This window comes from Mandrillus leucophaeus, unplaced genomic scaffold, assembly GCF_000951045.1.
Source record: "Mandrillus leucophaeus isolate KB7577 unplaced genomic scaffold, Mleu.le_1.0 Scaffold1088, whole genome shotgun sequence".
Classification (NCBI taxonomy): domain Eukaryota; kingdom Metazoa; phylum Chordata; class Mammalia; order Primates; family Cercopithecidae; genus Mandrillus; species Mandrillus leucophaeus.
Window position 1 is genome coordinate 248,320 of NW_012099076.1, and position 24,566 is coordinate 272,885.

The 24,566-nt window shown below is 41.7% G+C and overlaps 1 protein-coding gene and 1 long non-coding RNA gene across 4 annotated transcripts; one reads left to right on the plus strand and one right to left on the minus strand.

Annotated features, from left to right (window-relative positions):
- The first annotated feature begins 6 nt into the window (after positions 1 to 6).
- On the plus strand, positions 7 to 15,456 carry ACP1 (acid phosphatase 1, soluble). 2 transcript variants are annotated; one of them, XM_011987416.1, is made up of 6 exons: positions 7 to 114; positions 7,470 to 7,543; positions 7,635 to 7,748; positions 12,321 to 12,382; positions 14,156 to 14,261; positions 14,402 to 15,456. In XM_011987416.1, the coding sequence occupies exons 1-6, from the start codon at positions 72 to 74 to the stop codon at positions 14,477 to 14,479; spliced, it is 477 nt and encodes a 158-aa protein (XP_011842806.1). In that variant the 5' UTR covers positions 7 to 71; the 3' UTR covers positions 14,480 to 15,456. The 2 variants fall into 2 exon arrangements, with proteins under 2 accessions (XP_011842806.1, XP_011842810.1); XM_011987420.1 differs by lacking the exon at positions 7,635 to 7,748 and adding an exon at positions 7,790 to 7,903.
- Positions 15,457 to 16,735: 1,279 nt separating this feature from the next.
- Positions 16,736 to 24,533, minus strand: LOC105544821. 2 transcript variants are annotated; one of them, XR_001006826.1, is made up of 5 exons: positions 24,267 to 24,533; positions 23,393 to 23,446; positions 23,226 to 23,306; positions 20,196 to 20,260; positions 16,736 to 17,314 (listed from the first exon to the last, which is right to left on the minus strand). It is a non-coding gene; the product is annotated as an uncharacterized LOC105544821 (long non-coding RNA). The 2 variants fall into 2 exon arrangements; XR_001006825.1 differs by having other exon boundaries at positions 16,736 to 17,317.
- Between the last annotated feature and the right edge of the window lie 33 nt (positions 24,534 to 24,566).

A 24,566-nucleotide genomic window follows, 5' to 3' on the forward strand; every position in this document is an offset into this window, starting at 1 on the left:
GCTGGCAGTGCGCATGCGCCGCGTCGGCGTGCGGAACGTCGCGGTCTGTTGGCGCTTTTGCGCGCGGAAAGATGGCGGAACAGGCTACCAAGTCCGTGCTGTTTGTGTGTCTGGGTAAGAGGGCGCCGACTTACTCTTGTTCTGACGTCCCCTCGAGGGTTGGATCGGGCTTGGGCGCTGTGGATTATGCCGCCGGGCTAGGAACAATGAGGGGGGGAGGCCAGGGACTGGGAGGGCTAGAGTGTTCCAGGAGTGTCTCGCAGCGCCCCCGTTCCCCATCCGCCCCGTGCACCTGCCCAGCCTGCCCTGTAAACCTGGGTCCCCTCGCACCTGCCATATATCCGGGGCTTTTGGCATTTGCAGCCACAGCCCCTACAAGCCAAGGTTCGTTCTTTGCACCTACTAGAATCCCTCTCGTTCCCCTCCAATGGGCCCAGGTAGGCCTGGGGTTGTTGGACTGATGTGGTCTCTTAGGGGCCTCCGGAGTCCTATGACAAAATTGTTTTGCTTGCTGGTTTCCTTAGGCCGTTCTTAGATATGGATCTGAGCTAAACGGAGATGAAGTTTTACGGTTTCGGGTTTCTTGATTGTAAAAGCCAAGCCAAGGAGACCTGGAGGTCCCTATATAACTTTGCCCATGAAAAATAAAAGTGTATTTTATTAATGGCTTTTAGGAACTTTCTAGCTTAAAATATTTTCACTCCTGGAATTTCAACACTTAGCTTACCTTACTTCAAACATAATTTACTTTCCATTTGGTTTTCAGGGATCTTCTTTCGGTGTAGTACTACAAGGTTATATCCTCGGTGCCTCCACCCTGAGAGGAAGGCCTAAATTGTCAGTAGTCCAGTTACTTAAAACCTTCTGTGAGTTTACATTTCCTGCAGAGTAAAATTTCTGTTTATTTTTACAGACTCCTCACTTTATCTCCTGTACCTTTGCCTGCTCACACTCTCGGGACACAGGCTTACAGAATCTTTCGTTGTTCTGTAGCACTTCACATGCTTACTGAGCCTCCATGGCTGGGTGCCCATTATGCATTTTGCCTGGAACGTCTTTTTATTTTATAAAGTCAAACCCAAATATTTCCTCCTTTGCTTTCCCAGACCATGAGTTGCTTCTTGTGATTGCTTATCGACATCCTTTATTACACAAATTTTACTATAATTATTTGGTAGTCTGTTGAAGTTCCAGCTAAGTTTAATTTTCTGGAGGGCGATAACTGTGGCTTATTTTTCATTTTGTTTCCAGCTTTAGGACAATATATGATAAACGCTGACTAGGTTTTGTAGAAGTTAATTTCTGTGAAAGAAGAGTTGGAAGGCTCGCCTTATTTCACATTGGTAGTGGGCATCATTTGATTTTTTTTTTTTTTTTTTTTTGAGGCGGAGTCTTCACTCTGTCGCCCAGGCTGGAGTGCAGTGGCGCCATCTCGGCTCACTGCAAGCTCCGCCTCCCGGGTTCGCGCCATTCTCCTGCCTCAGCCTCCCGAGTAGCTGGGACTACAGGCGCCCGCCACTGCGCCTGGCTAATTTTTTGTATTTTAGTAGAGACGGGGTTTCACTGTGTTAGTCAGGATGGTCTCGATTTCCTGACCTCGTGATCCACCCGCCTCGGCCCTCCAAAGTGCAAGGAATACAGGAGTGAGCCACCGCGCCCGGCCCATCATTTGATTTTTTAAGACTCATTGAAGGCTGAATGGAATCAACAAATTTATTAAACAGTAGTTTGGTTAAGGATGGTTACCAAATACTATTCCATTCCCTTGTATATTTCTGGTTGGTATTGTCGATTATGCTGGTATGAGGTATCATGGTTGCTGTTAATGGGGAGGTGGATCCTTGCATATGCAGTAGTCCCACTTTAGCTGTAGGTGGTACATTCCAAGACTCTCCAGTGGATCTTGAAACCGTGGATGGTACCAGACCCAATTGCTGTCAATTGGAACATGTGTCTGCTCATTTCTTCCACCCGCAAATGTAATGCCGTTTCCACCTTAACTAAGCACTTAAAACTGTGGTCGCAACTTTCGCAGTTTGAGGCGAGACGACAAACTGTCAGGAATTTCTTTTTCCTTGTTTACATTTTCATGGATAGAAGGTTTGTTCGTACTGTAGATCTTAGTAACCTCAGTATAAGATTTTTTTTTTTCTTTCCATAAGAAGTCAAAAACTTTCACCTTTTTACTTAAAGGTAGTGCTTATGGCCTCTCTGCCGTATCTGAATTGCTAGCTTCACTACTCTTATGCTTTGGGACCATTATTAGTAAACTAAGGGTGACTTGAACTGAGGAACTGTGATAGCATATCACAGTGGATCAGATAAGCAAGAGGGCAGTAGGTGGATAGACAGCATGGATACGCTGGACAAAGGCATGATTCACTTCTGGGGCAGGACGGAATGGGATGGCATGAGAATTTATCCTGCTACTTAGAACAGTGCACAATTTAAAACTTAGGAATTATCTGTTTGTGGAATTCTTCATTTAATATTTTCCAACTGAAACTGACCACGGGGTAACCATGGAAAGCAAAGCCTTGTAAAAGGGGGGAATACAATTCAATGATTTGTTGTTGTTGTTGTTGAGCGTCTACTATATGACATGCACTCCTCTAAGTGGTAGGGATATATGGAGTGGTGAACACAACAGACAAAAATCCCAGCCTCTCTGGAGCTCACGTTCTCTCAGTCACCATCCAGTGTTAATCGATGCACTCAGTCGGTTGGTATGAAGCATTAAGAAAAATAGAGCAGAAAAGGGGAATGAGAGTGGAGGGCAGTTTTGAGTGGGGTGGTCAGGGAAGGCCCCACCTGATAGGTGACCTTTGAGTAAAGACTTGAAGGAGGTGAGGAAGCAAGCCTAGGATATTTTGGAGAAGCATCCTGAACCCAGAGGAAAGCAGGTAAAGGTTTTGAAGGGAGAATACTGGCCATGGTCGTGAACCACAGGGAAGTGGCTGGGCCTGGTGGCTGGATACCTTTTCTCAGTCGAGATTCCTCATCTATACCGGAAGATTTAGCAGATAATTTGAGTGACTGTTTTCTCAGTGCTTCCATTGTAGATGTATAGGGAGAAGTTAATTCCTTATATACACTGGTCCTTTAGGGCAGGAGTCTGCAAATTCTTTGTGTAAAGAACCAGATTATAATTATTTTAGATTTGCTTCACATGCCATACAGAAAGGGTGTAGCACAAAGTACCTATGCATGTGGTGAACCTGGCTGTGTTCTAGTGGATCTTCATTTATGGACATGACAGTTGGATAGAACTCCATATAATTTTCACATGTCACAAGATACGCTACTTTTGGATTTTTTCCAACTACTCAACAATGTAAAAATTATTCTTACCGCTGTGGGCTGTACACAAAGGTGGACCATGAGCCAATTTACAGACCCATGTTTTATATCCAGATCTTGGGAGGCCATGTGAAGACTTGGGCTTACTCTAAATAAACATTGGAAGGTTTTGAGCAGAGGTGGGAAATGATCAAATTTAAGTTTAAAAAGAAGAGTTTCAGCTGTTGTTTTGAGATTAAACTGGAGGTGGAGCATGCCCTTACTGGGTGGTGAGTAGTTGCATTCTGAGGGAATTTGAGCGGTAAGTGGCATTTTATTTGATAGCCGTATAGAGGACAGTAACAGTTGTATGCTTTTGAAATGTAAAAAGTTTTGTTCCTTCAAAGCATTTATTTGGACCCTTTTGAGACTGAACTGTAGAAAAGCATCAGAGGTTTTTCACCAGGGAAGCTAATGATGGGAAATAATTGAGCTGTTTACTACAGCCCAATCTTGAAGGATGCTTTATGTTTTTGTAAGATAGAGACTTACCAGTGAAGATGATGCAGGAGCCATGACCCAGCCAGCATGGTTGGTGGAGATAGCACATGCTGGTGGAGTCGCTTTACTTCTGGGCTACACCCATACTGGGTGTTGGGTCTCTTACCAGGTATAGCAGACACAGCCCTACCCTCCCAGAGCCTACCTGTTGCCTTTTATGAGTCTCCATCCTTGAATTGAAGATGCTGAAGAAGGGTATGAAATAGTCTGCCTAATTTGGAAAAGACAAACTTGATACTTTACAGATTGAAACAGTTTTTAAAGGCATTTGAGGTTGGAGTGTTCTGTTTTTAGAACTTGTTCTGTAGGTGAAGTACATGCAGTGTTTCACTGAAGACCAGGGTGCTCCATTTTTTCATGACACAATTTGGTGGCATCAACTTTCAAAATCAACAGAGCAAACTACTACTAGCCTTCAGGACAGTTAATAATGCAAGTTTTCATATTGTTGTGGGGAAAGTGAACTGTTATTTTACAGTTAATGATAATTATTTGTAAACGTGTGGGGCTAGTCTTTATTATATTTTTAGATGCTGAGATATTAGGCAGTGTCTTAATTTAGAAATACAATGTTTGCTGTTAAAAATATTCCCAGGGTATATGGTGACAAGTAAAAGAGTGACACACCCATGGGAAGCCTTTCAGTAATTAAAATAGTGCTGATGACAATACCTGTTTAAAAAACTAAACAAAATTTAGAATGTCGAAAGGAACAACTTCACAACACAAATTGGCATAGAGAGGGCATTCAAGGCTAATTTGTTGTCTCTCCCTTTATGGTTTGTAGGTAAGATTTTTTACTGCTGTGGAAACTGCAGTCTTCTGTGAGAAAAAAATTACATAATGTGCTTAGGTCTTACAATGTAGAAACTGAAGGCTGTAGTAAGGCAATAAGTTGGTTTTCTGAATTAGGGAATTAGCTGTGTTTTACAACACTAGAAGATCCTCATTGTACTTGTTTGTCATAAACAGAAACCCTAATAATGATAAAGAGTAAACTCTTACTTAGTGCTGTCTATTCTCACAGTTCTTCTTTTTCTTATCTGTTTCCTAAATTCAGTTCCTAATGTTTGGACTCAGTATGGTGCTTTGGCATTAAGGATACTGGAAGGCCTCAGAGTAGCCCCAGAAGCAAGGTCATAGAAACGGTCATTTATCTTCCCCAACACAGATCATAGAAACTAGAACTCCTCTCCCGCAAAGCAAGCCATAAAACCTACAAAACTTCTCTCCCTTCTGCCTTCTCTTGAAGACACCATTCCAGAGGGGCCCTGCCTCATTCCTGGAGGAGGAAGTGCTGTGGCCCTGCTGGGTTTCCCTCCTCAGTCCACTACCATTGGATCATTTCCTTTTGTCCAGTTCCATTTCTACATGGCTGTGCATTGGTCATCTAAGCATCAAAACCACTTCCCTGGGTCTTTGGGTCTTCGTTTCTGAAGGCTTCCATGTCACATAAAACTGATTAAATAGATTTGCTATGTTTTTTCTCTTGTTAACCTGTCTTTTGTTACAGGAGTATCTTCCATGACCTTTATAATGGTTGAGGAATGCTGCCACACCTTTCCACTCTGACACTGTCTTGTATTTGCTCCTTCATAGGAGCCTCTTACAAAGTCTCTCCAATTCAGTAATGTGCTCTTCTAGCGTTTCCTTAGCCCTGCCAGTAATTTTGGTAACTTGTAGGAAGGGTGTATGTTTTAAACAACTTTCTGTCTTCAGGTTAGGGCACAGTGCTTGGCACATAGAGTGGGCATACAAAATATGTTTGTTGAATAAGTCATATTACCCTTTTCCATAGGACTTTCTATTTCTCCTCATAGTGGCTACGCAAAGTCCAAGTCTTGGCCCTTTGTTTTAGGCCTCCTGTATACCAGCCCATCAGTTTCCAGACACTGGCTGTCTATACCTGAAGCATCGCAGCCTCACCTGCTTAGTGCCACAATCCCCCTGAGTTAAATGCCTTTCCCTTCCTCTGTCCATTAAGATCCTGATCATCCTTTAAATATCATCTCTAATCTTTCTTTTTTCTGGTAGGAAATTTTCTTACGTCTTGTTTTTGCTTTGTAGCATCGTTCTTTTTCTGTGCTACTGTAGTATATTGCTTATTAGTATTCATTTTCCCGCTTTTATTATAGCCAACTGTGTACCTCCCATAAGTACATTGCTTGTATATGGTAGATCTATTTTGGGATGAGATCTTACGTCTTTTTCCTCTGGGTAGTAATGAATTTGGCCCTTACCTTAGCTCCTGGGAGGTAACCTCTAAATGCCCTGGTGTGTTCTAGGAGTGATGGGAGTGTCTTAGTTATTGAAGGTGGCCCCCATAGTATATATGCTCATGAGGTGACTCAGGGTGGGGGATTTGAGCCACGGGTGGGAGGGAGCCTGGAGATTGAGTTCAGCTGAATGGCCAGTGATTGAACCCATTGTGTCTCCCTCCAAAAACCCCATTAAAATCTCAGAGCACCATGCTCTGAGGAGCTTCCCGGGTTGGCAGTACCCTTTGAATATTGCCCCATGTTGATGACAGGAGGGGAAGGTGTCCCAGAGGACAGTGGAGCTACCCGTCAGGAAACCTCCCAGAGTGTGCCCTGGGGGTCACTTGCTTTGGCTGGGTTTTTTTTTTTTTTTCGTTTTTGTTTTTGTTACTGTTACTATAATGAAATTGTAATGGTAAGTGTTCTGCTTTCCTGAGTTTGGGGAGTAATTCTGGGGAATTATCAAACCTGAGGGAGCCCTGGGGAACCTGGATTTCTCACTTGCTGTCTGAAGTAGGGGTGGCCCTGGTGTCGACATCATGGTCTGGAGAGTGGTGTCCCCGACCTTGGGCTGCTGATGCCTGGATCTGTGTCCCTGGGCTTCGCGTGTGATCGCTCAGTGAATGTCGGTGTTGAATCACTGTTTATGCTTAAATGCATGTTTGTGTGTTTGTGTGTTGTTTTGTGAAACAATAGCCATCCTTATGTGTGATATACTTGAAAATACATAGTTTACCCTTGAACCACAGGGGTTTGAACTTCGAGGGATTTATTCAAGTAATTTTTTTAACCAAGCACAGATGGAAAATACCCTGTTGTCTGAATGAAAAACCCATCTATATGGAGGGCTGACTTTTCCTATACTTGGGCTCCAAATTCACAGGGGCCCCCTGTGGGACCTGAGTATGCAGGTTTTAGTATACTGGGTAGGTGTGGGAGGGTGTCCTGAACCAGCTCCCTGAGTCTTCTGAGGGACAGACCACTGTATTTTATTTTTATTCTGTTGTATTTCATTTTAAAATAAGCTGGTTGCAACCCACTTGATTTTCATGATTCGCTCCTGGATCTTTAGTAGCAGCTCTTTAAACAATAATTTTGGTTGAAATTGTTATTCTGATATCTTTGTCATCTATACTTGGAGTACTTGGCCGGTTGGTGTCAAGTCACTGAACTTGAGCCTGATGGGCTGTTCTCCAGCAGGGTCTACCCTCACTGGTTGGACAAAGGCGTCAAAGGATAGTGTTGGTGGCCTTTATTTTTCCTGAGGGATAGCACAGCCCCTGCGTGCCAGGTGTGTGAAGAGGGGGAACTGGCCTGTGCCCTTCCATCCAACCTAACCCTCTGTTTCCCCAACCCCCCCTTTTTTTAAAGGTAACATTTGTCGATCACCCATTGCAGAAGCAGTTTTCAGGAAACTTGTAACTGATCAAAACATCTCAGAGAATGTAAGTACCATTCATTATCTTAAAGAGGCCAACCTGAACTCTTCTGGGCAGGAAATTGCCAAAAAAAAATTCCATGTTTCTTCCCCTGCAGTGGAGGGTAGACAGCGCGGCGACTTCCGGGTATGAGATAGGGAACGCCCCTGACTACCGAGGGCAGAACTGCATGAAGAGGCACGGCATCCCCATGAGCCACGTTGCCCGGCAGGTACCGTCCTTGGACTTGAAGATGTGTGTTTTGTGTTTCAGTGGGTCATTGACAGCGGTGCTGTTTCTAACTGGAACGTGGGCCGGTCCCCAGACCCAAGAGCTGTGAGCTGCCTAAGAAATCATGGCGTTCACACAGCCCATAAAGCAAGACAGGTAGACAAGCTCTTGTTCCATTTCTAATATGTAGAGTCCGGTAACTTGAGAAGTAGTGAAAGGATTAACTAGACTTGTATATTAATGAATGTGTTTATTTAGGGTTAGCTTAACGAGCTACAGTGTGTCCATTTGGTTTCACTTCTGGTTGCACAGTGTTGAAAGACTTGCATGACTTTGGAATTTATTTATTAAAATGCACATAAAAGCTAGGTAATTTATAATGAGAGAGCCTGACTGCGAGCTTGGGCTGAGCAGTGCTCTGTCTTCTGTTCCTTCCTGCATAATTTTTATTAAACATTTAGGCCATAGTAATTATCCTGCCTATATTGCAAGTTTGTTGCTAGAATTAAGTTATATAATATATACAAAAACATTTTTTCAACTGTAAAGTGCCATAGTAATATAGGGTAATACCAACAACGTTATGGACACATAATTATAGTGTGTTGTGCCACACTTGAAGTTTGGAGTTTAATAAAGTCACAATCAAATTCTGCAATTTCAGTTGAAGATAACCTTGTCTTTATATTATAAATTATAAGCTAAAGTTGATTTTTCTAAGAGTTCTTTATTTAAATGAAGTACTGTGGGACTGACCTTTTCTGAAATGGAATTGTCATTGGTCAGGTGATTAAACATTTTTATACAATTTATCCATCCTAATCTCTTCAGGCCTTTGCATGCCTTGCCAGTTTCTACTGGCCATTGTTGAAAATAGATTTATTTGGAGCAGTCCTTCAGAATATGAGCACTCATACTTTGAAGTTTTATGTTTTTAAGGTCAGTTTTTTTTTTTCACTAAGTGTGTAATAAGAGTGGATGCAAATGAAGTATTTTAAAGACATATTAGGAACTTTTTTAAAGAACAGTTTTAGAAGCAGTATTTGCACATGTTTCTTGCTTTTTTTTTCCTGTTTTAAGAAATTTTTAAGGTATGTTTTATGAATCAGTATCACATCAGATCTTTGTTTAAAAGTTCTTTTCCTTTACTAATGTCACAATTTGTGTGATAACAACTATTGTACATTTCTTAAAATCTCAATTTTCTCAGTGCCTTTCAACCTGTGTTTAATAAATGAAATATTTTTAGGGTGCTTATTTTTAACTCTTACAGTTAGTCTTTTAGAATACGTGAGCTTTCTGCCCAGTTAGTTCAAAGGAGATTTTTTTACTTTATTATACATTATGTTCTCTTTTCGGTAAACTTTTCATTGACTTGTGTACACAGATTGTGAGTGCAACCCTGAGGTCCCATAATAGCCCCCTCCCCACTCCTCCAGAAATCCCCACAAAAAATTGGTTGTACTTTTTAACTTCATAGAAGTGGAATTATAGTACATGCTGTTGTCTGTCAGCTTTTTTTGCTTGTGAGAATCTCCGTGTTTATTGTAGCAATGTAATTGTCATTGCTGGATACGATATCATTTCACAGTTTGTCCGCTCTCCTCCTGGTGGGGGTTGGGGGGTTTCTAGTTTGGGGCTACTGCAGATAGTGCTGCTGTGGTAACGGTGTGCACCTGCTGTGTTCTGTTGGAGTCATGCCCAGCAGACACCGTGTAGTGGGGTACACATCCTCATGAAACAGATTGGGGATGTTCCCTCTTTTTCTTCTCTAAAAAAAGTTTGTTGAAGATTGATAGTATTTCTGCTTATCATTTGAAAAATTTGTCTAATGGGTTGTCTTTTTGTTGTCTATTACTTTCTCTGGCAGTCTTTCAGTTTTTCTTTTGGAATTTGGTTTTCAGCAGTTTCGGTGTGGTAGACCAGATATGATCCTTGACGTTGTGACTTGATGCTTTTCATCAATTTTGGAAAATCCCAGGCTGTTATCTTTTCATATTGTACTTCTCTTTCTCTTTTCTCCTGAGATTCACCTTATGTGTATATTGGACATATATTTCTAACGCTCTTCTATTTTCTATCCCTTTCACTCTCTTCTTCAGTCTGATATTTTCTGCCGACCTGTTTTCTGATATACAAATCTTTCTGCCGTTTTCAAACAGTATCAAGATTGTCTGTTATTTACTTAATTCTTTAAGTTTTTTTTTTTTTTTGTAGATTCTATTTTTCTGGTGAAATTCTACATCTTGCTCTATGTTTTCTTGAGCATTCTATCACAACTGCTTTAAATACCGTGGCAACTCTGATTATTTGATTTTCTGATTATCTGGACCATTTGTGAGTCTGCTTTCCTTTTCTGTTTTTTTCTCTGTGTTTTGTTGCTTGTATATCTTTGTCCATTTGTGCTGCTCTAACAGTACCTGAGACTGGGTAATTTACAACGAACAGAGATTTATTTCCTATAGTTCCAGAGGCTGTGAAGTCCAAAGTCAAGGGGCTCATGGGGCTGTGAGGTCCTTCTTGCTGCCTGATCCTGTGGTAGAAGGTGAAGGAGTCGAGAGGGTCCCAGAGTGAGTGAGAGCGAGAACTAGAAAAACAAGAGGAGGAAAACAGAGGAGAGAGAGAGGACCCATCAGTGTCAGGAGCCCACTCCCAAGCTAGTAGCATTGATCAAGATCCTCCCTCTCACTGTTGTTGCATTGGGGATGAAGTTTCCAGCACAGGAACTTTGGGGGACACATCCAAACCATAACATAGGATTTAAATAATTGTAAAGAGGTAAAGAGTTCTGCTACTGAACTGTTTGAGATCCCTGTTCTGAGGCCTCGTCATTGCCCAGTTTTAGCGGGAAGAGAAGTGGCAAGTGGCAGGAGTCTACAGGTTGGGGACTGCACCTTTTTTTGAGGTACCTTTTTTATGAACAGTGTTTATTGGAACATGGCCAGACTTGTTCATTCACCTGTAGTGTGTGGCTGCTTTTGTGCGAGAGCCGCAGAGCTAGAGCGGCCTCGTGGCCCCCAAAGCCTGATGGTCACTAGAGCATTGGTTTTGTATATGGGGTTTCTAGTTGTTTTTAGTAGTAGGGATGATTTGCCACAGCTGCTGCAAGTGGAAGTCCTTTACTGTGCATTTGTTACATAAGTTATAGCTGTTTCTTTTCTTTCTCAATTATTGTAACATCTAAAAATTATGTAACAATTACTAAGTCTTTTTTTATGAAAAATTTACAATTAGTCCAGAATTTAAAACAAGTTTAGTATTAAATCTTAGGGCATTTCTCACATAACTAATTTGGAGAAATAATACTGTTCAGGCTTGGTGGCTCACACTTACAATCCTAATAACACTTTGGGAGGCTCAACATTGCTTGAGCCTAGGAGGTGAAGACCAGCCTGGGCAATATAGTGAGACCCATCTCTACAAAAATTTAAAAAATTAGCTGGGTGCTATGACATGTGCCTGTAGTCCCAGCTATGTGGGAGGCTGAGGTAGGAAGATGGCTTGAACTCAAGAAGTTGAGACTGCAGTGAGCTATGGTCTCACCAGTGCACCCCAGCGTTGGTGACAGTGAGACCTTTTCTCTGAAAACAAAAAAGAAAAACAATTCAGTATTGTACTTATTCTCGATTTTGAAATAAGTCGGTGCCATGGGAGTGTGGACGAAATACAGTCCTTTCTAGTTTCTGGAAGTGCTAAAAGCTGAAGTTTCTCATTTTTCAGAAGAACAAGTGTATTAGGAAAGTTACACTTTCCGCCTTTGTTCCGCAGTACGTATGTTTATGTTTCTTATTCTGCCATTATTTATAGTAGTTGAAATTCACAAAATAATCTTTTTATTTATATTTTAAGTAGGTATATTTATAGATTATATCAGAAAACAATGATAAGCTTTCAGGTTACAATCAGTAGAAATACTGAGTGGCATTCTCTTCTGTGTCAGGTTTAAATTATGGATATTCGATCAAAATAAAGGAGGACTGTCGGTTATTACTCCTGTGTCTCTTTCTTAGTGACCACCTCTGACCACCCAACTTAATACTTCTCCTTCTCCCTGCCCCAGACCTGTGTGTACCTCCTCTCTGCTTTATTTCCTCCGGGGCATCTGTGCCTCCTGTGTGTTACCTGCCCCGTGTAGAAGGGCAGCTCCACCAGACACGGCTTATCCGCTTAGCTTGGTGTGTGTCACTGGGGCCCAGGATGTTCAGTGCTTGTGGAATGAAAAATAGAGTAGAATAATGAAGGGGATTAAATATGTGACATTTTAGTATGTTGACTGTGTTATATGTTACTAAGGAATTGAAGCTGATGTATAAACATTGTGTCTACACATTATACTATTTTATGATTATTGTATGGAACTTTATAATACAAAATTTCTTTGCAGTACAATTTTGAGAAGTAGGGTAACTCTCTTCTAACTTAAAAGTATCCTAAAAATTATTTATTTAATTAAATTGTTAATTAGTGAATAACAGTTTCAAATATAGCAGTTTTTTTTTCTTTTAGTATTGCTTTGCATACTCTAGGCTTAAATGGTATAAACACTGTATTTTGACTTCTTATTCAATTTTAGATTACCAAAGAAGATTTTGCCACGTTTGATTATATACTATGTATGGATGAAAGCAATCTGAGGTAATCCTGTTTTTGAAGAATATGTCTGTTCAACTCTCAGTTCAGTAATGGGCCAAGTAATTTGTTGTCCAGATTTACTTTTTCTATTTTAAAGGTTTTAATAGTGATGATCACTATATGTGGAATTATTTATTTAGAACAGCAAAAAAACTTAGTAATCTAGAATTGTCCCTTAGGTATTTTCAAGGAAATACACCTTAGAAAAGGGAAAGTCCAGTTATTAATAGCATCATTTAATTGGAAAACTAGCTTGACTGTGATAGTTTTGTATCAGGCACATTGTTCTACATGAGAGCAGTTTTGTTATTTTTGCTGTAATGATTCCTGGACAGGGCAGTGTTTTATTGATTCTCAGGCCAAAGCTCTGCAACCGTAGGTTCCTATTATTACCCCATCTTGTGAAAGAAGGACGTGAGAAACGGTAATGTTAGGTTGTGTCCCCAAGTTCACACAGCTAGCATGTGGTAGATGTGGTGGGATTTAAGCCTAGGCTCAGTGAGGCAGAGCCCTGCCGTCCTGCCTCAGTCACCACTCTCCTGACCTGCCCCAGTCCTCTACTTAGGGTGTCGTTGGAAAGTAATCATAATTTAATGTCACTCCAGGATTCTGACTTACATCACTACTTTTTCATAAATAGTACTTGTTTTTGATGAAGATAAACTATTTGTTCTTTTAATTACTTTTGTACAAATGAACAGATAGGGATGTACCAGTTTTAATTATTTTTTATTAATCAGGACCTTCATTAAAATGCACGCATTTTTTAATTTTATTTTTCAGTCCTTATTCTGTTCTCATTGTTTTCGCTGACACCATAGCTTATAGGTATCGTAAAAACACCTTTTTAGGAGACGCCATTTGCTTTGATCGGCACTGAGCACTGTGTTTCTTTGTGTGTGGGGCAAGCAGAGTTCCTGCAGCCTCACGTTTGCATGTGCTGTTCCTCTGCCTGGAAGCTCCTCCTTGCTGCTTGGGCCATTCGGCTCCTATTTGCCTTTCGTGGGTCAGCTTAAATTCATTTCTTTGTAGAGGTATTCCACTACCCTGTCACTAGGCCAGATTGTGCATTAGACTTAGGCCTGCCCGCAGTTCTCGTCCCTGCGCCTACTCCTGAGCTGCTGTGAAACTTCACGCACGGGGCTTTTGGCTGTTCCTTTCCCACATAAAGCACATGCCTGACTCATCGACTCATCTGTCGTAGGTGCTCAGTCGAAATGTTAAATAAATGGAGGCACTTAGTTCAGTTTGCCTTTTTCTTTTGTAGCAATGTGAAAGCTAAAGGTGGAAATCTAGAGTGAAGCTGAGTTTTCAGCTTGGGCAGAGGCTTGAGGAGTAAAAGAAGGAAGAGTAATTAAGGAGTGGGTCGTGCTGCGGGAAGTGCTGTCAAGACACCTGAGGATGGAATTGGTAGCCCTCTGTTTGGGGACTGGTTCAGATGGTGTTTTGGGTTCCTTTCTGTCACCTTTGTTTAATCTCTGAAACTTGATTGATTGTCTCAAAATATATTTCGTGGGAGAAAATATAATTATTGTATATTTTGTATAACAGAATCAGTGAGAATAAGCTGCTGTCGCAAACTCTCTTGCCTAGAGAGAGGGCAGTGGCATACAGCTGCAGAAGGGGCCACACGGGCCTGCTGAGTGTTCTGTTTCATTTCAAATTAGGTCATCCTGTCTTGATTTTGATATGGATGTTTCATAAGACCCTAGCAGATGTGCCTGTTTAACTTGAAACCATAGATCAGAAAACTAAGTTCATGTTTCAATTTTACAGAGATTTGAATAGAAAAAGTAATCAAGTTAAAACCTGCAAAGCTAAAATTGAACTACTTGGGAGCTATGATCCACAAAAACAACTTATTATTGAAGATCCCTATTATGTAAGTACAGTTCACGTTTTAGGGCTAATGTGATGACCCACCACGTCGGTATCCTGCAGTATTAAATAACAGAGTAGATTGTGGTAAGGATGTTTTTGTTATGCAGGTTTTGCCATTTTCTTCTTTTCCTGTCCATTTAGGGGAATGACTCTGACTTTGAGACGGTGTACCAGCAGTGTGTCAGGTGCTGCAGAGCGTTCTTGGAGAAGGCCGACTGAGGCAGGTTCATGCCCTGCTGTGGCCAACCTGACTAGACCCCACCCTGAGGTCCTGCATTCTCAGTCAGTGTGTAATCATGTTCCAGAGCCCAAAGGCCCAGCTGTTTGTTCAGTTGACTTACTGTTTCTTACCTTAAAAAATATTGTAGATGGAAATCAGTTATGTTTGGCAGAAGAATCAATAAAATTATTTGATTCTGACAGTTTATGGGGTATATTAAGCATTCTTAGACTAGTTGAACATCTCACTTTGCCCCAATTACAAAAATAGTAGAACAAGCAACATAAAACATAATGAAGGAAAACCTCACTTGAAGGCCCAGGTCAGCATCTAAGCCCGCTGAGACTTAGATAGTCAAGTCTACCTCTTCAGTAGGTTCGTGTGGATGGCCTGATGGGGGGCAGGTGCCCTCTGCTCCCTGTGCTACCTCTCTCTTGCCCAGGGCCTTTTATGGATTGACAGTAGCCCTCTCCATAGGAGCTCACAGTCTAGATTAGAAGTATTTTAATTTATACACACCCATAGTGCACACTTGTATATTGAAAAGATAGGGAAGAGAGAAACATTTATGGAAACAGTCGTTAGCACCTTCAATACTTCATGATTTTTGTCGAGTTTACTTCATGAGGAGGTCAGCTCCTTTGCTCCCATCTGAACCACTTTGCCTCTGAAACTTAATTATATCCAGAAAGAAGGACGCTTGTATGCTAGTCTAACTATGGTCAGTTGAGGAATATGACACTTTTTATATGCACATGTAACCCAAATGTCCAATATAAATTGGCTTATTTTTAAAAATAATTTTAAAAGTTGGGAAACGCTTTATTATTTGGCATGCTTAAATATTAAGTATTCTTCATCAGCATTTAATAAATGTATAGGCAGATATAGGTAATTTCTGTGTATTGAGATAATGTCGAAATCATGAGTATTTCAAAATAAACTGGGGAGTTATAAAAATACAACTAGAGATGTAAGTCTGGTGTCTGCCTGTTTTTTTTATTGACAAGGAAGCATTTGAACACATCGTTTTGTCCCTTTTACATGATCTATGATGTTATGTGTGCATGTTTTATCTTCAGGATGAGAAAGTAAAATGATGAAAATAAGCACATTGCTGCCGCATATCATCATGTCTAGTTTCTGAAAGAAGTTTGAGGTCCTACAGCTGGAAATGTCCTTGCCTAATACCATCCTCTGGACATGTTGCCTCTACGCTGTGCCCTCCTGTGCAGTGACGCACAGCTGCCTGGCCAGGACATCTGCACTCCTGACCAGTATCGTCAGGGTCCCAGGCAGTGCCAGGGGGAGGAGACATGTTTGATCCTTGACTCACTAGTGCCTGGAGGATGAGCTGCTGCCAGATGAAAGTGAGTAGTTTCCCCACTGTATCATGTGGAAGTGCCACGCTGTCTTCATAGGAAGAAAGTTTGCAGACTCAGTGAGCCTTGCTCTTGTTGGAATTACTCAGACATACAGAAAACTTAGGGGATTAAATATTAATAGATTGGATATTTGAACATGATATCCTTAAAACATAAAAAATTGGGAAGAAAAGGTCAAGTAATGAGCTGTAATTAGAAAACAGAATTAAATAAGAACACTTCAAAAGTTACACCCTGTTCTCTTCATTCAGTAATCGCTTTTAATTATCTCAAAGTCAAAATTTCTTACTCTTCTATTCCTTTATGTTTGGAAATAAAATCCTATAGTTTTTCTTTAATGTTTATAAATACACATCCTCAAACAAATCCTAGGACTCTTGACTATTCTGTCCTTATGGCTCTACCCAGACAATACCATCTGCCGACAAGGGCTCGTATGAATGGAGAAACACTGCTTTGCTGAATTCCGCTTTTTAAATTGGATCCAGTTAGATCTGTTTAAAATACATCTACATGTAAAATTTTGAGACTGCTTAGAAGTCTTAAGGTTCCTCCTAGTTTTGCATTTTCATGATTACAAAATCGCTTGGGAAATAATGGATACAACCTTATTTGGAATATTTCCCAGCAAATCAGGGCCTATCTGAAGAAATTATGTCACCAATATATAGTAGCCTCTACTTTAAAAAAATGCTAATTATCCCTTAGAGAAATTCTTAGGCTTCAAGTTTTCATTTGTTTATGACTTTTATATTCTGTGACCTTTTGCCAGTGTCATGGTCTCAGTAAATCTGAAGACACGAATTCCCAACAGTGAACCTGTTAGAGAGGTAGAGAGTCACTTTGAAGACTATTCATTATAACAAACACTTCATTTATTACTTGTGTTTATTTACAGTATTTACATATTGCACAATAGCTGGAATACTATTTTACATTTATTATACAAAGGACCAACAGAATTAGCCACAGATTTACACTCCACTGTTCCTAAAACATGACCAAAATTTTAATTTTTCATGCCATTCCAAATAATACTCTGAGAATTTAACAGTGAAAGTAATACGGAATATTAAATTATGTTATATGAAAATATACTTTAAGATTCTGCTTATGTTTCTAAAGAAACATTTTTTGTGATTTCAGCTAATCAAGAAAATGAAATATTCTCTGTTTTATAGCACTACACATCAAACGTGGAGCATTCCTTTTGTGGTTGTTTTTAAAATAAGAGTGACAGATATCACTGTCAATACACTGATTTATCGAATATGTATCTGCAAACACTGTCAACAACATACAAAACTCAAAGGACTTATTGAAGAGTCTGTCTGCAAAAATAAATCTCTTGTCCATGAGGGGATGTGTATAAAGATAGTTCTGTTTCCCTGTTGGTTTCCAAGGCACTTCTCATGGCTCCTGATGTGCTGCTCCTGTACAGTCTGCTCACTGCTGAAAACAAATACATTGCGTTTGATATGACTATCCACACTTCTTCCTGTGAATTCCAGAAGACCTGTCACTTCAGTTAGGGGACACAACATGTTTATAAACATAGGCAGTCTCAGAGTGCGTCTGTATGTCTCTGTGTTACAAAAAGTGTAGTCTACTGTATTTTGAGAAATAACTTCTTTCTGCAGTTACTACATGGCTGCGATGCTAAAGCAATGAAAGTCGTCACAGATACATGTGGATACTTATTAAAGCTTGAAGAAGAGTGCTTAGTCTTACATATGCTATCAGAATCCTCAGCAGTCCAGGCCACAGGGATTTACCTGGCAGTTCTGCAACCTCAGTGTTCACAGAGTTGGTAAAGCTAATAATCAAGATTAGACAGTTGTTTCTAGCATTCTTTGTTGGAATATCTAAACCATTGGTATGCTGTTTATTTTTAAAAGAATGATAAACTTCGAGGTTACTAAGATGAGGCTGCATTTGGGAGAGTGCACTGGGCACTCACTACTCAGAACTCCTTTTGTTTGACAGTATTCCAGAGCTCAGGCTTCTGATTGACTGACCTGGAAGTCCAACAATGAAGTGTGTCTGTGACTGTTAGGGAGGGTAGGTGGGGACATTGTTCTCTTTGGCTGAAGAGGTCTATTAATGAGCTTCAGAATGCAGCAAATGGATTTGCTCTGAGATGAGGGCAGAGCCCTTCCTGCTAAACACCTGCTTTTCTCAGGCTCTGGGCCTTTCTTTACAAAGACAAGGTCATGGTTTGCAGTCTTGCCCTGCCGTCCTTGTGTGTCAGGACAGAAGTGCGTGTGGCAGGTTGTTAACCAGCAGAACCGGGACTGCAGGGCCTTCCTGATGCCACACCGTCGCACTAGTGTGGACACCCTGGGATGCCTGCCCTGCCTTCTGGTGTCTCACTGAGGTCTGCAAAGCACAGAGAAACCCTGGACTGTATCTACACTGTGGTGACCAGCTAGGTAACAATTTGCTGTTGCCGTTTAAAACTTTTGGACTTTGAAGAAAGTATCTTTAAAAAAAAAAATAGAAGTTACGAAATTATAGTTAGGAGGGTATCAATGTTTTAAACTATACCTATGTCTTGGCCAAAATGAACCCAGTTACAGCTGCGACACCTGTGGCTGTCAGGCAGGTGGCCTTTTGGGAACAGAAGCTTGCGAGCCTGGGCCTTGCCCTGTTACCTTTACCTGCATCTCATCGTCAGTCAGGCTCTGATGTGATTGTCCGGTGATGGGGAGAGTGATGTAAAGGGTGCTGGAGACTATCAAGGGGATTCCGCCACAGCTTTTCTGCGGGGCATCACTGTGGCATTTGCAAAGCATGACGTGCCATGCAGAGACCCATCCAGGAGCCTGAGTCCCACTGAAATGACCATGTCCTTCAGTGTAACTGCAGCTGCCTCCAGCAGCAGCCAGCAGAGGGGAGGCAGGGGTTGGCTAATGGACATGTAGACAGAGTAGCTCTTCGAGTGGCTAAAACAGTGGGGAACTGGCTCTCCTCACTTGTAAGTAAGTGGAAAATTTCCAAGGATGTCCCTGGCTCATCTCTGGGAACAATGGGATTTAATTATAAAGAAATACCTAAAAAAAAAAACTCATCTCCCCTGGCATATCACCTTGGGTGACAGGATCTGTTCACTGATTTAAAGAGAAGAAAGTCCGTGTGACATACAGGCAGTGGATGAGCGGCTCGAGAGAACTGGAAAGAGCAGGGACCTGGGGGGGCATTACTGCACAGCACTTCCCAGCTTTGCCTGGCATTGAAACCTTCACTGTCTCCAAAGAAAAAGTGCAGTGAAACTGTGCAAAACGCAGTCTCAACCCGCCATTACCCACCGGCCTGCCTCCCCCAGTGCCATTCCTCTCATTAGCAGCAGTTTCTTCTACTGGGAAAGATGCTTCCTGCTGGTGTTGGGGTCATGCAGGCAACCCCTTCTGCTGCTGCTACCTAAATATTCATAAGCACTGCTTCTCCACAGAGAGCACATCTGTATAGGAAAGAGCACTACCTACCCTCATCCATTTTACATGAGACAAACTAGAGTAACCACTAGAAAAATACTCCCTTTCATGAATGTGCTCTGAACAGCTGTCGATGGGCAGGAAGCCTGTCTGTCTTGTGCTGGTGTAGCCAGCATTGGGCAGTGCCCACACATACAAGACGTAGTAAGTATAAAATGGGTGAAATTACAGTGGCATCCTGCTGTCTAACGTGACTGAATTCTGTGGCATTTGTGTCAGGAAAATAAAACCTTACCCTTCAAAACATCCGCTGATGGTTGCTGTTACATGTTGCATATCAGCCCTCGAGGGGCCAAGGTACAAAGTTCAGTTCATAAATGTGGTATGCATTTACGTTTTACTATTAGAGGCTATGAAAAAGAAACCATTGATAGAAACATTTAAAGAGGATAGCTGTTCTTTATGAGCTTACTACAACTCAAACATTTACCAGATGTGATCATTTGAATTTACATGGACAATGTTGGTCATCTACTTAACTTGTGAGTGTTAGTGAATGAATGAATGCCTCAAAGTAAACAGGGACAATTTTAGTCTGTTCCTGGCTTATGCACTCAGTCATATGCTGACACTGGCGGATTTGCTGTGTTTCAGAGCAGGACCCACTCAGTGCCCACATGCCGTGCGGTGAGCAGTGAACAGCAGCTGCCTGGGCAGTGTCGACAGGTCAGTAGGGCAGCTTTCAGCACTGAGATAAGTGTGTTGGACCTTCTCTACTTAGAATACGGCTACCTCAGCCAAAGAATGAGTGTTCCTAAACTCCTGTGAAGTTTTCATGTCCCAAGCGGGATTCCCGTCTTTGGTATGTGCTCCAGTGCGCTTCTGTCCAAGCTTACCTTATCCTCCATGCACACTGGACTGACAGCCAGCCGGGTAAGAAGCCTGGCGCATCTTTTATAGTCTATGGTGAAAATAAATCACAGACCCTTGTCAGTTACTTAAAAAACAAATAAATCACTTTTTTTTTTGCAAGTATATCAGCTACTAAAGCCATTTATTTCTTTAAATATCTGAATTCCCTGGAAGCAATACGGAGTCTAATCTGCAGGCATGGGTTCTAAGTTGTTGACTTAATAATTTATGGTACTTCAAGGGCTTAAGCTTCAATGGCAGAAGTGGGATGATGTAAGTGGGGCTGCGGAGGGAGGAGGGACAGACACGAAGACTGCATGGCTGAGCTGGCTGCCCATTGCTTCTCTCAGAAATAGCTTCCTACGTGACAATCCTTCCATACCCTTGTGCTACTTTTGGGTCATGTGCAGGCTGAATCCCAACTTGAGTTGACCATGGGACAAAGCCTTCTGCCTGTAAATTCTAAAGAAAGTGGGTCAAAAGTCAGCAGAGCAGAGACCTGGAGTGGATGGCGAGCAGAAGCAATGTGCCCATTTCTAAGCGGAGACTAATACTCCTTGGTATCGTACACAGTCTCCCATTCCACTATTCTGGCCATGCTGCCTGTAGAAATTGAGAAGGTGTAGTGGTCATGGCCATAAGGGAAAATATGTCCTCAGGGTGAAGATCTATGGAAAGCTGAAATCGTTTGTAAATTATTACAGTTTATTTCTCAAGAATAGAAAAATCTTATTAAAAGGAAGAATTTATATCCAACTGAAAATCTGAGTTGAACGGGTAGATTGACAATGATAAATGTATACAATATGTTAGATAAGTAGCCAGCTCGACTTTCAAAAATATGCCTCCTAAATACTTATGGCACATATTGTTAGGGATTTTTCAAACAGAAAATGTTTTTCAAAGGGAAAAAGGATGCCCAAACAGTGGCCCTGGGTCATCTGAACGCCTGGCTTTCTCTTTCACAAGCAGCATCATGCCTTTTAGAATGTAGTTTTCCTAAACAGATTCCACATCATGAATGCAGTGGATTGTGTGATTTCAATGGCTGATCTAATCAATGAATTGTAAAGACTTCCACTTATGTCATGTCCAGGCTCCCAGCTGACCACATCCTGCTTAACCCAGGTGTTTTCAGCCATGTCTTGCAAACCTTCATGTGCAGACCAATCATCTGGGGATCTTACTAAAATGCAGATTTTGTTCAACAAGTCTAGATGGGACTTACTTCTGCATTCCCAGCAAGCTCCCCATAGGACCACACTTTGAGAAGGCACTAAGTTCCTTCAGGTCTGATATTCCAGGATCCCAAGGACTTTCTTTTATATGGCCTAACGCAGTAAAGAAGTGGTCCAACTTCAGCTCTCCAGTTCTTTATGGGCTAAGAAGAGGCAGAAAGCAACAAAGTAGCCTCCCATCTCAAGGCACAGATCTCTCCGCCTTCTCCCTCTCCATGGCCCAGGCTGAGCTGTGATCAGGAGCTTAGTATCACAAAGCCGAGTTGCTATGAGCAAAAGGAGGTATCTAATGGGGCGCAGCTTGATGCCCTGGAAAAAGGCCTGCAGAGTCAACCATGAGATCTGTGCCTTAGTTTTGCTGATATCTGACAGCACAAAAGCAATTCCTCATCCATAAATGAAGAGATGAGACTGAATGACTCAGAGGTCACTTCCAAATTTGGAATCTGTGATCCTATTACTGTAAGGAAATATGTAATATAAAATATATGCACATCAAAACAATACAAACGATAAAATTTTCTGGCCCCAAGAGCCACATTAATGATTCCCAAACAGGTGATTACATTCCAAAAGAAGAAAACAGAGTACTAGTGTGCCAGGTCCACATGGAAGGGTGCGGCCCAGCACCAAGAATATGAAAACGAAACTCTTCAGGAAGTGTGTGCTGCTGGCCTTGGCGTGAGGATGGTGTCGCTAAAGCCATGGTCAGAGGGGCCGAGGCTGCGTTCCATGTGTCTTCGTGCTGTTGGTGCAAATGCCAAGCATGCATGTGCCTCAGCCTTGTCCAAAACGTGCTGGTGATACTACTTCAGTGGGCTGAGGCTCACTGGCATGCACCTGGCACACAGAAGAAGCCCTATACATGATGGTTATTATTATTCGAAGTAATTTTGCTGCCTAAACAAAGAAAAGCACTTATACTTTATGTACATTGGCTTTTTGTTTGTTTGTTTTTGGAGGGGGAAGGCAGGACAGCAAATCTGGTCTGCTGCCTGGTCCGGCTGGAGAGCCCTGATGACAGCAGTTAGCAGGATGCCTAGTGTCTCTGCGTGACTTTTCTGTAAGCCTTAAATGAAATGAAAGTTGGAGTCTGAATTAAAAAAAAATGGGTTAGGGCCCTATCACTGTAGCTAATAAAGCTTCAGTGAAGAGAACAAGGAGCTGCTTTTGGAGAAATAAAATGTTTTGTTATGAATAAATAGCCAGAAGCAGGTTAGGAAGACTGAAAAGAAACAGGAGAGAAAGCTACTGCTGAGAGCTAGGTTGATAAGGGCAACTCTGCATTTCTGAAGGAGTGATGGAGCCAGCCAGAGAAACAGTTTTGAAATCACAATGAAATTCTTGGGTGATGAGGTTATAATTACTGATGGGAAGAAAAAGTTTGCTCAGAGCAGTGGAGATGATCCAGGTCAATCTTATTCTTGGAGTCATTTTAGCAACTCATTCTTAACATCTGTTTGACTCCCATAGTAGAGTACGCACAAACATGGGCATTGGAGGAGAATTAACAACAGAAGGAGAATCGGAGTTCAGCCCATCCCAAGAGCCTATTATTTCAGTGACTGTAAATAATTTCCAGTTTGGCGTTAGCTGATGCAGAAGTTAGTTATCTTCTGCAATGGTCTGGCCATCTTGGCCCCTAACTCCATAGTGAGGAAGGAATAGGCAAATTTGAGCTAAGAAGGCAGGGGCCTATATGAGGAAATGGAAAGAGGTGGGAACCGCTGCCTGCACTGCGCTTGCATTTTATAAAAATTCAATGCTGTTACTTACATGCAGGAATGGTGCAGTCTCTGGTGTTGTGATAAAGTCTATGGAAGTGTTTGCTGCACTTTGGACTAAAATAAAGAGGGCCTGGAACATGGAAGAAGAAACAGATCATGAAGACTCACAGGTACAAAGGAACTCTGGGAGAGGTGAGGAACGAGGAGGAAACTTACCTGTAAGGTGTTTTAGAAACTTGTCCTTCATCCTCAGATCTCGAGGAACAATTTCTGTTTCAGGGAAAAGAAAGTAGTATATTACCTGAAGGAAGCATTTTTTAAAAATGTGACCTTAAGTGAATGTTGAAGAAAATTGGAAACTCCACATTAGCCAAGTTGCTTTACACAAAATAAAAAAGGCTGGGGCCCTGGATTGCAACACACGACAGTGAAGAAGACTCAGTCAGTGTCAGGGACATTTACTTTCCTTGAAATAACAGTAACTACTCCTGAAACTCCAGGATTATGTCTGCTCTCTACCCCATGGGATGCAGACAGAGACCACGAAGTTATAGAGGTAAGAAAACGTTTTTTTTTTCTTTTAAACATTTAACTTACAGTGAATAAGTCACTTTTAGGCACTTTAATTTTGAGGACCTTGGGAATCAAATCCCACAACATTTCAGAGTTTTTAGAGAACACTTGACCCATCAAAAAAAAAATGGGTTATAGAATATTAATTTTTCTAGATAAATATTTAGAATAAGGATTAAAAGACCACGTTTCAGTGAGGTGTAAATTAGTGGGAATATGCATTAATCTGGTTTGTAGGGTAAGAATCCTAGGGAAAGACTCAGTCAGGCAAACTTCCACCACCAGGGTTCTCCGCAGACAGTGGGTGGGGAGAACCCTGCGGGTGTTCTTGAGTTCAGCTTTGTTTTTGCGTGTTTACAGCCCTCTCCATCTTCACTCCCCCGTTCAGGGCTCCTGGCTGAGCCCCGACTGTGTGAAGTCAGGCCCTCTGAAGAGGAGCATTGGCATCCCTTGCAGGGCATCCCCTAGTGAGAGTCTTCATTCACTCCTAACTTGACGCGGCCGGGGTAAAGCTGACCTTATCATATTTGACCTGATTGTGTCACAAAAGCATTAGAAGCTTTCATGCTTTCCTGGGAAATTCCCCGTGGGCCGCCACTCTGGGCAGGGCCACGAAGGAGCCTGGATGCTTCCTTCTCAGTTGGGAACGCTTTGCTGGAAATGCTTCCATTTCCAAAGTGACGGGTGACAGTTCCGTGCGGAAAGCACCAACCCGCACAGCAGCTCACGCGCGCCGGGAGGAGACCGGGCGCTTCTCTGCCAGGCCTCATGCGCGGACCTATTGCTGCTATTTTCTTTTTCTTAAAAAAAAAAAAAA